Here is a 13,774-nt window from a genome sequence, read left to right on the forward strand (position 1 = left end):
AAGTAAGAGGAAAGGAGAAAGAGAAAGTAAGAGGAAAGGAGAAAGCGAAAGTAAGAGAGAAAGTGAGAAAGAGAGAGAGAGTGTGAGAGAGAGAGAGAGAGAAAGTGAGAGAGTGAGAGAAAGTGAGAGAGTGAGAGAGAGAAAGTGAGAGAGAGAAAGTGAGAGAGTGAGAGAGAGAAAGTGAGAGAGTGAGAGAGAGAAAGTGAGAAAGAGAGAAAGTGAGAGAGAGAGAGAAAGTGAGAGAGGGAGAGAGAAAGGGAGAGAGGGAGAGAGAAAGGGAGAGAGGGAGAGAGAAAGGGAGAGAGGGAGAGAGAAAGTGAGAGAGGGAGAGAGAAAGTGAGAGAGAGAGAAAGTGAGAGAGAGAGAAGTGAGAGAGAGAGAAAGTGAGAGAGAGAGAAAGTGAGAGAGAGAGAAAGTGAGAGAGAGAGGGAGAAAGTGAGAGAGAGAGGGAGAAAGTGAGAGAGAGAGGGAGAAAGTGAGAGAGAGAGGGAGAAAGTGAGAGAGAGAGGGAGAAAGTGAGAGAGAGAGAGGGAGAAAGTGAGAGAGAGAGAGGGAGAAAGTGAGAGAGAGAGAGGGAGAAAGTGAGAGAGAGAGAGGGAGAAAGTGAGAGAGAGAGAGGGAGAAAGTGAGAGAGAGAGAGGGAGAAAGTGAGAGAGAGAGAGGGAGAAAGTGAGAGAGAGAGGGAGAAAGTGAGAGAGAGAGGGAGAAAGTGAGAGAGAGAGAGAAAGTGAGAGAGAGAGAGAAAGTGAGAGAGAGAGAGAGAGAGAGAGAGAGAAAGTGAGAGAGAGAGAGAGAAAGTGAGAGAGAGAGAGAGAAAGTGAGAGAGAGAGAGAGAAAGTGAGAGAGAGAGAGAAAGTGAGAGAGAGAGAGAAAGTGAGAGAGAGAGAGAAAGTGAGAGAGAGAGAGAGAAAGTGAGAGAGAGAGAGAGAAAGTGAGAGAGAGAGAGAAAGTAAGAGAGAGAGAGAGAAAGTAGAGAGAGAGAGAGAAAGTAAGAGAGAGAGAGAGAGAAAGTAAGAGAGAGAGAGAAAGTAAGAGAGAGAGAGAAAGTAAGAGAGAGAGAAAGTAAGAGAGAGAGAGAGAAAGTAAGAGAGAGAAAGTAAGAGAGAGAGAAAGAAAGAGAAAGAGAGTGAGAGAGTGGGGGAGAGAGAGGGGGGGAGACAGAGAGAGAGAGAGAGAGAGAGAGAGACTACAAAAGCCGAATCATTAATCAATATAGATTGAATGGCTTAATGAAATGTAGATCAGGTTCAAAAACACAAATCAATTTCCATATTATTTTCGCATTCAAACTGGAAACAGCCGATTCTGATTACATTGCCATAAAAATCGCAAATCACAGCAATTTCATAAAAAGACACAAAGACACATCGATTGTATATTTTGTTTCTTTTCAGCTTTCCTACACAACACACAAAAAAATGTAACATTAAGTAGAATTAAAAAAAAAAAAATACCACATCTTCAGATTGTAATCATCTTCATATCATATGAATCTGAAGACTTAATTGTTAGCATAGGTTTCTTCGATATTTTTCTACTCAGAATTAATTTCTAGAAAAACATTGGGTACTGTTAGATATTGGCAGGCAACCTCGGGAAGGAAAAAAAAAAACATGCGATGGGTTGCACACACGCAAATGGATTCAATGTGAAAAATGTGGGACTTTCCACCATTGTCTAACAGAATGCATAATTTGACCTAGAAATATGTGAGAGGATATCGGTCAAAGGATTGAAACAATAGACAGTAGGAAATATTAAACATTCCAATAAGAAAAGAATGTTTTTATAAATAAAATCACAAAGAGAAAGTCAGTCGGTCAGAGAGAGACAGGGTGTGTGACCATTTCTTCACCACCTAACTGCACCACCTCACGTGTGCCTTTCAGAAACGTCAAAACACCAATTCTCTACCCGTATAAGAGTCAAGTACATCCTAGGATGGAGTCCTGTTGCCATATCAGGGCAGGAGTTGCTAGAAGTACCTTATCCTAACGATTACTATGGTATTGTCCCATTGACTACCGTACACTCATTAACACTTATCCTCAAGTGGCTTATGGGCCTTGATAAGTTATGATTCCTTTGAAAAAAAAAAAAAAAGAAAAAAAGAAAAGAAAGTGCTTTGTTGTCTTTATATTTATATGTGAGGCTTCTACTATGGATGACAAAGATTTACAAGGAGCTATAAAAATAATGTTTTTGTGACTAGGGATTCTTAAATTTTACTTTCAATTTATTTATACCAATAATATTGTGGGGTCTGTGCTTGCGTTTGAGTTTTATAAAATGTTGGAGGGTCTGGTCGAATGTTAATAAAAGGGGGATTTTTTTTTTTTTAATATTTTTATAAGAGGGATTTGTCTGTCCGTCCGTCCGTCCATGACAATTTCGTAAAACAACTTTCTTCTTTTAGAAATGGAAAACCTTGTAGTCATCTATAAATAAAAAAGCGAAAATGTATGTATGTATGTATGTATGTATGTGTGTATGTATGTATGTGTGTATGTATGTATGTGTGTATGTATGTATGTATGTGTGTATGTATGTATGTATGTTCGCTTTTTCTGTGTGTCTACAAAAGGCTTTTTTCAGAGAAGCGGTCGCTCGCTTCACAACTTTTTAAAACTTTTTATATCACATATAAATCGTAATATCTCACAGTTACCAATGAAGATCGCCTGTCTATTTAATTTGCTCGATTTCGGGAAGATAAATATTCAATATTTGTCGCTCGCCGCATGTGGGTTAGTCTTTTTCCTATAACATCTTGGGGGAAAAAAAAAGCGTTCAGCAGTAAATGAAATCCCACAGTCAAACTTGACCTCATTAACTCATTAAAACGAGCACCTGCTAAATCCAAGTAATTAAATAAATCAAACGTGTTTCCATAAGCATGTTGCAGTGGGTCAATGGTAACCGTCGCACATTTTTTTTTCACAACTTTGCCTCAACAGTTCGGGTTCGATCCTCATACTTACTTTTTTTTTTTAACCCCCCCCCCCCACACACACCTCCAAACACTCGGGCAACGCCGGGTACCCCTCGCTAGTACTAAATAAAAGAATTCCCAACAAATAAAGCAGATGTAATGACCGGAAAGCGAAAGTGAAACCCTGAGATTTTCAGTCTGATGTTCTATGAATTGAGCTATTCAGATTCTCATATAAATAAAGCTTAAAACATTACCTTAACAAAATATAGATTTGGTTTACATCAGGTTTCAAAACATGAATTCAAACATAAGCTATCATCTGTCATATGATCTGGGGGATACAATGAAAAACAAACCACTACACCAAGATCAAACAACTTTTCTCAAGTAAGTCATCAATAAAGGTTTTACTTTATTAGTTAAAAACTAGCAGGACCCATGAAAATTCGACTGAATATGAAAAATATTGTATCAACAAATGTTTTGATAACGCTGATATTTTTAGTCACGTGCAAGCGACTCTATAAGTCACTCCGTCGGTCGGTCTGTCCGTAATACTTTTGTGCTTGGCCTTTTTGGTTAAGATCAAAGGTCTGTTGTTAATAGATGCTGTTCTTGGCTTATTAAGCTTTTTGACTGTATTTTTAACATGAATAAAAGATTTAATATCTCAAAGTGTGGTATCTGACTGCCAGATACTGCAAGCAAAGACCATATGTGGGGGCAACCTCACATATAAGACCTTTGGTCAATGTAGGGGCAACCCTTCATACCAATTGTCACTATCCAGCTCCCCTACTCCCCAGGGAGTTGGTCCTCATTTCCCCTTCACTGCTCACATTAAAATTCGGCCTTGTTCCTAATTTGCTCAGTGGGGGAGCAAATAAATATCCTAAATATCAAAGTGTAGTATCTGTTCTTACTACATGCTGTACTTAGGTTTGTAACTTTCTGATATAAAGTGGGGGATCACTTTTCTGTATTAATTTAATGTAAAATGATCACCCATTTTACAACCAGTCTCAAAAGCCATTCAAGTCATTCACCAGATCAAGTTGTTTCAAGTTGTTTTTGAAGGATTCCAGTTATTTTTTAAGCATTCAAGTCATTCTTAAGGTTATTCAATTCATCTTTAAGTTCATTAAAGTCATTCTAAGTCATTTACTTTTTATTTATTTAAGTCATTTCAGCACATTTTACGGTAATTTTAGTTTACTTTAAGAATTTCATGTCAATCCTACATTCACACATTCATTCATTACACGAGAGCACGCAACTAATGGCTATCGGCCTTGTTCTGAATAACTAAAAAAATTAATTTTTTTGTTGACAGAAAAAGCAATAACACACAGCAAATACGAGTTCATTAAAATTTTATGAAAATAGTGTCCATTGTATTTTCAATATAAAGCTGATCCAAGAGAGATAAATTAATAAGTACTAATAAACACTCAGCTAGTAATATTGTGCTACATAGTTCAATCCAAATAATAAAATCACATCATAAGAGAATCTTTAATTTACTTCTTCAGTACAGTACTTTTTTTTTTATTTTTATTACATTTTCACCCCAAACAAGGCACATTGCCACTTTGGTGTAGGAGGCTACTATCAGGGGCAACAACTACTGGGGTACTATGTAGGGATTTGGGCAGCAACATGTCGGTTCACGTTACACTTGAACTTCTGCATGTCAGTACAGTTGGGGAAGCAGTCAGGGACCCGGAAGGGAATTCCAAAGTCTAGCAGTTCTGAGGAAGAAACTACTGGAGTAGAAATATCTTTTACTTCTAGGGATCTCTACTATGTGGGGGTGTCGAGGGTGTCTACATCGTGGGGGCACAAGTGTCTTCAGTTCGCCAGAGCATTCATCATTAAAATACTTGTAGGGATGCAATGTTTCGTCGATGGGACAGAGGCTGAAGCTTAGATGGGTCAGGGCCTATCAGATTGGCGATTCTCTTCTGAACCTTGTCTAGGAGCGAGAGACTAGTAGCAGAACCTGTAACATTAACTAACCACGCGGGGTTGCAGAAATACCTGGATTAGGACCCAGGTGCGGAGCAAACCCTCTTGGTGCTGATGGACACAGTAGATCTTCCCAGATCATTCGTCTAGAAGAAGGAAAACTCTGAAACTAAACCTAAGGGGAGGGAGGCCTCTCCAGTCTTGGATAACAACCTTCCTAGAGCTGGTGACTCAAACAAATTACTGGTCTGCAAATCTAACCTTCTTAAGGAGTAGATAGGCTCTGTCTATTGGCAGACAATGCCCCCCCCCGTTTCTTTCAAATGCTCCCTTTTTATGTAATGTTTAGCCGATTTCTTCGGTGAAGAACCACTGTATGTCAAAATTGCACAAATTCTTTTCTCACATCATCATACCAATGATTATTATAAATTGCTATTCGAAAATGAGTCTACATCAAAAAGGCGGTCAGTCTTATATTCTCATCTAGGGTTGCCAGATTGGCCTTTTTAAAGCCAAATTTTCTAGATTTGGCCTTTTTTTTTTTTTTTTAAAGCAGTTTGGCTTTTAAAAACTATATTTGGCCTTTTTTTACAAAGCATTAAGTACAGACTAACTAAGGTACAAGCAAAATATTTAGATTATAATAATTTTTTTCATGGTAATATGGTGTTAAAGACTGGACAAATACTGTTCCAAAAGTTTTGTCCTATATGGTTTTATAAGCGGTAGAAACTGGATGAAGATGAAGATGGAAATTGAAATTCCTTACCAACATCGGAGGAGTAAGAAAGTCAGAACACCAAAATTGATTGGCCAAATAAAGAATTTCATGAATAAGGACTGTCGTGTGTCTATAGAGACAATAAATGCACAGTTTGATGTCACTGTGGGAACTGTACACACAATTATTTGCGAGAAACAGAAGATGCAGAAAATTTGTGCAAATATACCAGTTCGCAACTCCATCCTTGTAACAAACTATTTGACAACGACAGGCATCAAGACAGTTCCTCCTCCTCCATATAATGCCTGTGATTTTCGGTTATTCCCTAAGCTCAAAGAAAACCTTAGAAACTGTTATGAGACAATTGAGGAGATGAAAGAGGCTGTGACACGCTCACATGAGAGGACTTCCAGGAGGCCTTCCAGAAGTTGTGAGAACGGTACAAGTGCATTGCAGCCGGAGGAGATTACTTTGAAGGGAACTAGAGTTTCATGAGTGTATACTTTCAATAAAAGTGCCTAAACGAAAAAAGTCTGGAGTTATTGAAGGCACCTCATACCCTACCAACATCGGCCAAAGAGGTTATTTATTTCACGAGAGCAAATTAGGCACAAGGCTGTTTTTTAATGTCGAGAGAGGGGGAGGGGAAATGGGAACCAGCTCCTCCGAGGGGGTAGGGGAACAGGTAGTGACAATTGGTATGAAGGGTTTTTCCTACATTGACCAAACCTGATTGCCTCAAGAGAAATGGTCTGATACTTTTTAGTGCAGCATCTGCCGGAACAGATACTACACTTTGATCTTTGATGTATTTATTTGCTCCCCCACTGAGCAAATTAGGCACAAGGCCGATTTTTAATGTGAGGAGTAAAGGGGAAATGGGGACCAACTCCCCGGGGAGTAGGGGAGCTGGATAGTGACAATTGGTATGAAGGGTTGCCCCTACATTGACCAAGGTCTTATATGTGGGGTTGCGCCCACATATGGTCTTTGCTTGCAGTATCTGCCGGAACAGATACTACACTTTGAGATATTAAATCTTTTATTCATGTTAAAAAATACAGTCAAAATCAACGATGAACAAAAAACTTAGGCACATGGCCAACTCAAAAGGGGGGATTGTGGGGGTCGTTGGTCATCCTTGTCACTCCAGAACTAAACAAAGTCAAAAGGTTCTCCCAGCTAGTATCTTCTTTCACCATAATGCCGCATTCATCCTTTCATATTGGGGGACGTCCTACTTAACTCCCAATTTTTCCCTGGGCCAAGAAAGCCGGGGCATCGGCAAAAGAGTATAAACTAGTATATAAAAATAATACTTACCAAAAGAGATTTAATGTCTTTGTAATTTGTGATGATTCCGTTGTGGACAACAATGAATGCTGAAAAATAAAAATAAAAAAAATGAATTACAATAATTTTTTTTCTTTTTTTAACCAGCTGTATGTGTGTGGGGCGCTCCAAAAGTAATGCCTCCTATTTTTTTTATTATTACACCCGAATGAATAGGAGAAGATTATACATTGCATTATTATCATGACTGAACTTGTACATTCATGACTTGAATGTTTCATCTCTCTGTTGCATTGACAAGGTGAGACTAAGAAAGCAACCCCCTTGTCATGGGCATGCGTCAGAAGCAGAAACGTGTCATCGAATTCCTGGTAATATAGAATGGTGGTGACTAGAAGAATAAATTCTGGAGCACAAAGGTTGCTCATTTGAAGTGTACCACTGCTGTTTTCGTAGCTCTTCAACTTTTTGAGTTAAAAAATAGGAAGCTTCGTATAACAGAATGCTCTGGACGCTCATGCACAGCCACCGTTCATCGTTGGCAAAGGTGCATTGAGAATGCTGGGGACAATGTAGAGAAATAAATTCTGAAGCACAAAAGAGATTTAATGTCTTTGTGATTTGTGATGATTTTGTTGTGGATGACAAGGAATGCTAAATATGTTTCTCTTAAATACCGGAATCAATAAAGGGGGTCCAACTTATGTTATAGGAATGGAACTTTACTGATTTAAAAAAAAAAGAAAAAAAAAGGAAAAAAAGGGAAAAAAAGGAAAAAGGGAAAAAAAAGGAAAAAGGGAAAAAAAAGGAAAAAGGGAAAAAAAGGACAAAGGAAAAAAAAGGAAAAAGGAAAAAAAAGGAAAAAGGAAAAAAAAGGAAAAAGGAAAAAAAAGGAAAAAGGAAAAAAAAGGAAAAAGGAAAAAAAGGAAAAAGGAAAAAAAGGAAAAAGGAAAAAAAAGGAAAAAGGAAAAAAAAGGAAAAAGGAAAAAAAGGAAAAAAAAGGAAAAAAAAGGAAAAAGGAAAAAAAGGAAAAAGGAAAAAAAGGAAAAAGGAAAAAAAGGAAAAAGGAAAAAAAAGGAAAAAGGAAAAAAAGGAAAAAGGAAAAAAAAGGAAAAAGGAAAAAAAGGAAAAAGGAAAAAAAGGAAAAAAAAGGAAAAAGGAAAAAAAAGGAAAAAGGAAAAAAAGGAAAAAGGAAAAAAAGGAAAAAAAGGAAAAAGGAAAAAAAGGAAAAAAAAAGGAAAAAAAGGAAAAAGGAAAAAAAAAGGAAAAAAAGGAAAAAGGAAAAAAAGGAAATAAAAGGAAAAAGGAAAAAGGAAAAAAAAGGAAAAAAAAGGAAAAAAAAGAAAAAAAAGGAAAAAGGAAATAAAAGGAAAAAGGAAAAAGGAAAAAAAAGGAAAAAGGAAAAAAAGGAAAAAGGAAAAAAAAAAAGGAAAAAAAGTGATTTCACATTTCTGTATTTAAATAAGTCAAAAAAAAACAAAAAAAACAAAAAACAAAACAAAAACTGGATAATAGATAAAAAAAAAAAAAATTAATTTAAAAAGAAAGACTAAAAAGCAGAGAACCCACATTTCTGGATTAAAAAAAAAAAAAAAAAGGGCTCACCATTGTTATCTCCGGATCTCTGCGGATGACTGTTGATGGCACTTGGTTCACCATGAGTGGCCCAGCGAGTGTGGGCAATTCCAATATGACAGTTGCTGACATCATCAAAATTGATGGAATCATCCTCTGCAAGGGACAAAGCATAAATGGAACAAAAAAACAAAAAAAAAACACATTTTATCAAAAGAAAAAAAAAAACACGTTTTATCAAAAGAAAAAAAAAAACACGTTTTATCAAAAGAAAAAAAAAAAACACGTTTTATCAAAAGAAAAAAAAAAACACGTTTTATCAAAAGAAAAAAAAAACACGTTTTATCAAAAGAAAAAAAAAACACGTTTTATCAAAAGAAAAAAAAAAACACGTTTTATCAAAAGAAAAAAACAAAACACGTTTTATCAAAAGAAAAAAAAACATGTTTTATCAAAAGAAAAAAAAACATGTTTTATCAAAAGAAAAAAAAAAAACACGTTTTATCAAAAGAAAAAAAAAAAACACGTTTTATCAAAAGAAAAAAAAACACGTTTTATCAAAAGAAAAAAAAACACGTTTTATCAAAAGAAAAAAAAACATGTTTTATCAAAAGAAAAAAAAACATGTTTTATCAAAAGAAAAAAAAACATGTTTTATCAAAAGAAAAAAAAACACGTTTTATCAAAAGAAAAAAAAACATGTTTTATCAAAAGAAAAAAAAACATGTTTTATCAAAAGAAAAAAAACATGTTTTATCAAAAGAAAAAAATTAAATTAATTATTAAATAACTTGAAAAGATTAATCAACAGAAGTTAAACTAAATTATAATAACACTTGCTGCAAAGCTAACAACTCAAATCCGAACCACCAGAAGTAGAAAAATAAAACCATGTGCAATAGAACTGATAACCAACTAATACTAATTACTAGGGCTGGGACAACAGAATATTCTCATCACCCTGATGACTCTTGCGTATACATCTGACACGATTAAACACAGTTAATCAACTGAGGACCACATCATTGTATATAAAAACATAACGGGTATATACTCGAGAGTCAAAACAACAAAAAGAATATTCTGTTGTCCTTGTCCTAGCGATTCCTTGCAAAATGCTTGAAACTTCATATGTTGTTAAAACATTGAATACCCGCTGTATTAACACTATCTATAACTTGTTGAAGAAATCTAGAATTTTGCAAAGTGGGAGAAAAAAAAAGAAAAAAATCATTAACATCAATGTTTGGTGCATTTTAGGTCAAGAAGCCGTAATCTTCAGATAGCCTAATCTCGTAACAAACGTATTGGTGAACAGCTGAGGGTCTGCAAAGTAATCATCAAGGAAGACTCGGCTGAGCTCTCACATCCACAGGTGAAGAACTTTCAACAATGGAATTACAATTGGTTAACTAAGTTGTGCAATTTGCTTACGTCTGGAGTACATGGGTCTGCATGGTTCACGATGTGATGCAGACGATAGAAAAAGATGGATAAACCTGTTCTAACACCCACAAGCTCTGCCAGTAAATTGGCCCATCTAATGCTTCACTAGGTAAAGCCAAGATCTCCACCCATTCCCTATCACACTGCCAAAGTAGCACTCTCGAGGCGGGTTGAACCGGTTTACGTTACATTTAAACTTCTGCATATCAGTACATTCAGGGAAGCAGGTAGCAGGAAGGGAATTCCAAAGTCTAGCTGTTCAAGGGAAGAAACTATTAGAGTAGAAAGCTTTTGGACATTTAGGAATCTCAACAGTGAAGGGGTGTGATTTTGTTGCTAAGCAAGGATATATGTCGAGTGGGTACAAGTGCAACGAGTTCAGGGGTAGCTAATCTCTTCTGGTATCAAATGGAGATGGTTTTTAGTCTTAATTTTGTGTAACGAACACGCTGGTCCTTCTTCGGAGGAAGTTTCATATGGGAATACTAAATTCACAAGCAGTTTCCAGTCACTTGCATATCGCTGTCGGGGGAGATGACGAAGTTAAGCTTTTGCAGTTGTTGCAGAAAAGTGTCTGTGTCCTTGTACATACAGAGCCTGGCATTCTCAAATAATCACCCTCCTCCGGAGGATGAAGTGTCAAGGGAATGACTGACCACAAGCACCATCGGTCACACATATATGCCAGTCAGGGGAGATGACAACATTAGATTTTTGCAGCTTTTATAATGAGGTGTCAACATTCTCCTACATACAGCACCTGATATTCCTAAATGGTCACCCACCTGGTACTGACCAGGTTCAACATTGCTTAACTTTGGTGATCTAATAAGCACCATTTTGTCAACCTTGTTATGCTATATATTATCTACTCCTCCTCCATAAATAACTAAAAAAAATTTACTTACTCTTTATTTCACCCTCAAGGTTCGCCACTTTTCCGGGTTTCTTAATTATTTTAATGGCACCCTTCTCCTGACCATTTGGACCATATTCATAAGCAACACCTGGAAAAGAAAAAATAAAATTCTTTTTTATTATACAGCAGAACCCAGGGAAACGGCATTAATCTGTTCCGGGGTTGGGGCCTAAGCAAAATTTTATACAGTATATATTAAAAATTAGTAACAAAATACAGTACAGTATATAATATACATGTATATAATCAAATGGAATTATAAATAACACCGTAAGGCGGAGCAAATACCGTAACCAGAGGCTGGAAAAACATTGCATTCCACATCGTAACTTGAAAAAAACTGTATCTCAAGGCCACCATATCCCAGGGTTCTACTGTAGTTCTGAATAGTGGCTTATATACCTGAAGAAGTTTGGGGATTATATCAACCGAAACATTGTGCAAATAACACTCAAAATAAGAGCAATAATAATATATTGTTGGCGTCTTTCCGTCTCGATAGACGATGGAGAATCGCGTCTGGAGGTTGTCATGAGTGGTGACAGCTGTTGCTGCGACTGAGCGGAAGCGGCAGATTCTGTTGCACTTCCTGCAGGGATATCCTCTGTCATGCTCTGCCGATGCTGCTGCTGTCCTTTTGCGCCTGCCTCTTTCCCCTCCCACTGTTCATCTCTTCTCTCCTCGCTCAGTCGGACATCTCTGGACTTTGACCCTTCAGGAGTTGCAGACGGCTGCATAGGATTCAAGGTCAACGGGGTTGATGTTGCTGGATTTTAAGTCCTTAAATCTGAGGAGTGGTCTACCGGTTGGTCTGATGTCTTTGAGGATTCAGCCATCCTGCATGCTAACGATGTGCCCCAGCCAGCGCAGATGTCTCTGGGAGAGGAGGGAAAACAGGCTTGGAATATTTGCTTTGGCAAGAACGTCTTTGTTCAGAATGTGGTCCTGCCATGTAATGCCTAAGATCTTTCTAAAATTGAGCAGATGGGAGGCATTTAATCTGTGCTCTTGATGCACTGCAGTAGAGTAAGATGCTGAGGACACAGGCTTGATATACCCTCATCTTTGTGTTTATGGTCAGCATGCTGTTACTCCACGCTCTTTGTCAGGCGGGTCATAGCTGTTGCTGCTTTCCCGATGCGGGTGTTTAGCTCAGCATCCAGTGAGAGGATGTTGGAACTAATGGAGCCTAGATAGGTGAAGTTGTTCACCACCTCCAGTGTGTGATCACCAAAGGATATGCAGGGGACATTGCTGACATTTTGAGCCATGACATTTGTTTTCTTGAGGCTTATTTTCAGACCAAACTCGTTGCAAGCATGGGCGAGGTGCTCAATGAGTTGTTGGAAGGTTTCCTCAGAATGGGCCGCTAATGCTGCATCATTTGCGAACAACATTTCCCTGATGATAAGTTTTGGCACGTAGACGGGCCAGGTTGTGCGATATAGATACCAACTTCAGTTTCATGGAAAGCGTGTAATAGCAGAAGTGAGAACAATATGCCAAAAAAAGTTGCAGCAAGAACACAGCCCTGTTTCACACAACTGAGAATGGGAAAAGATTCTGAAAGTGATCCATTGAATTTGACAGAACCCTTCATGTCTCCATGAAAAAAGGTTATCATTCTCAGGAGTTTGGGGGAACATCCTATTTTTTGTAGTAACACAAAGAGGCTGCTCCTGCTAACCAGGTCAAATGTCTTTGTGAGATCAATAAAAGCGAGGTACAGTGGTTTCCTCTGCTCTCGACACTTCTCTTGGAGTTGTCGGAAGGAGAATACCATGTCAACTGTTGACCTTTCTGTTCTAAAACTAATAATAATAATCTGATTAATCCAAATATATTTTTTTTTAATTTTAAAAAATTTTTTTAGACTCGTTTTCTTACAATATTTCAGCCACTTCACTTTCTAAACTTCTTCAGGTTCGTAGCATTAAACTTTGGAAATCATCATGGAATTTAGTGCTCTTTATTCCCAGTTAAATTGGTTAATTTTTTTAAAGTTTTGATCCCCCGGCAAAAGGAGGCTGGACCTGTAAATTTACCCTTGTTCGTTTGTTTGTCCGCACCTTTCTCAATAATTACGCCTTGGAATTTTTGGAAATTTTACACAAACATTAAACATGATATGAGAAGAATCAATGCAGTCACGTTCTCGAGTGTGGAATAATTCTTAGAAACAAAGATGGCAGTGAAGAATTAATGCAGTCACAATTCAGTTGTTTGAAGACAGGTTTGGCATTGAATCCAAAATTTGATATTTTTATAATGATGTCGGTAGGCTTCTGATTGGTTGATTGTCATAAGCGTGGTTATAAAAAACAAAAAAAAAAAACCAGCAAAATCATTGGAGTCATACCTCCATTATTAGTCAAAAATATTTTATTATTTATGAATATCAGGAATAATAATAATAATGTTGTTTTGATGTACAACCATTGAGGACAACCTGGATTTTTTGTTATCGAAGAAGGAATTGATGAACTTAATGTTAAGTTGATGCCCCTTTGTTGTTAGCTCAGATGGTAACAAATAACACTGGAGCATCAAATGTTTTAGTTTTGATTTGAGCTGATGGCACCAAAGTCATTTTTTTTATTAACTGGAAATCTTACTGGGTACAATATAATAATTCTCACTGGACAAAGCGGAAGAGGGCAGAGCGGTAGCTCCAGATATATCTAAGGTTTTTGACAGGGTATGGCACAAGGGTCTCCTCAGGAAAATTAAATCATACGGTATCACTGGTAGAATACTTAACATAATTAAATCCTTCTTAGATAAGAGAAAAATCCAGGTTGTCCTCGACGGTCGTACATTTAAACAATATGATATACATGCGGGAGTGCCTCAGGGGTCTCTCCTTGGGCCTCTATTGTTCCTAATATTTATTAATGACTTCCCCGACAAA

At 37.1% G+C, this 13,774-nt stretch overlaps 1 protein-coding gene across 6 annotated transcripts in view; it reads right to left on the reverse strand.

The window, feature by feature from the left end:
- The window catches only part of LOC145266627 (glutamine--fructose-6-phosphate aminotransferase [isomerizing] 2-like), a 151,631-nt gene that overhangs the window by 87,847 nt on the left and 50,010 nt on the right, over window positions 1-13,774 (reverse strand). For all 6 annotated transcript variants that reach the window (XM_080122543.1, XM_080122544.1, XM_080122542.1 and 3 more), the window contains exons 3-5: window positions 10,853-10,951; window positions 8,529-8,654; window positions 6,954-7,012 (exon numbers count right to left, since the gene is read on the reverse strand). In XM_080122543.1, coding sequence (XP_079978669.1) covers window positions 6,954-7,012; window positions 8,529-8,654; window positions 10,853-10,951 — 284 coding nt within the window. The remainder of the gene's footprint in view (window positions 1-6,953; window positions 7,013-8,528; window positions 8,655-10,852; window positions 10,952-13,774) is intronic.

This window comes from Euprymna scolopes, chromosome 41, assembly GCF_053919585.1.
Source record: "Euprymna scolopes isolate OS-2025 chromosome 41, ASM5391958v1, whole genome shotgun sequence".
Lineage (NCBI taxonomy): Eukaryota > Metazoa > Mollusca > Cephalopoda > Sepiida > Sepiolidae > Euprymna > Euprymna scolopes.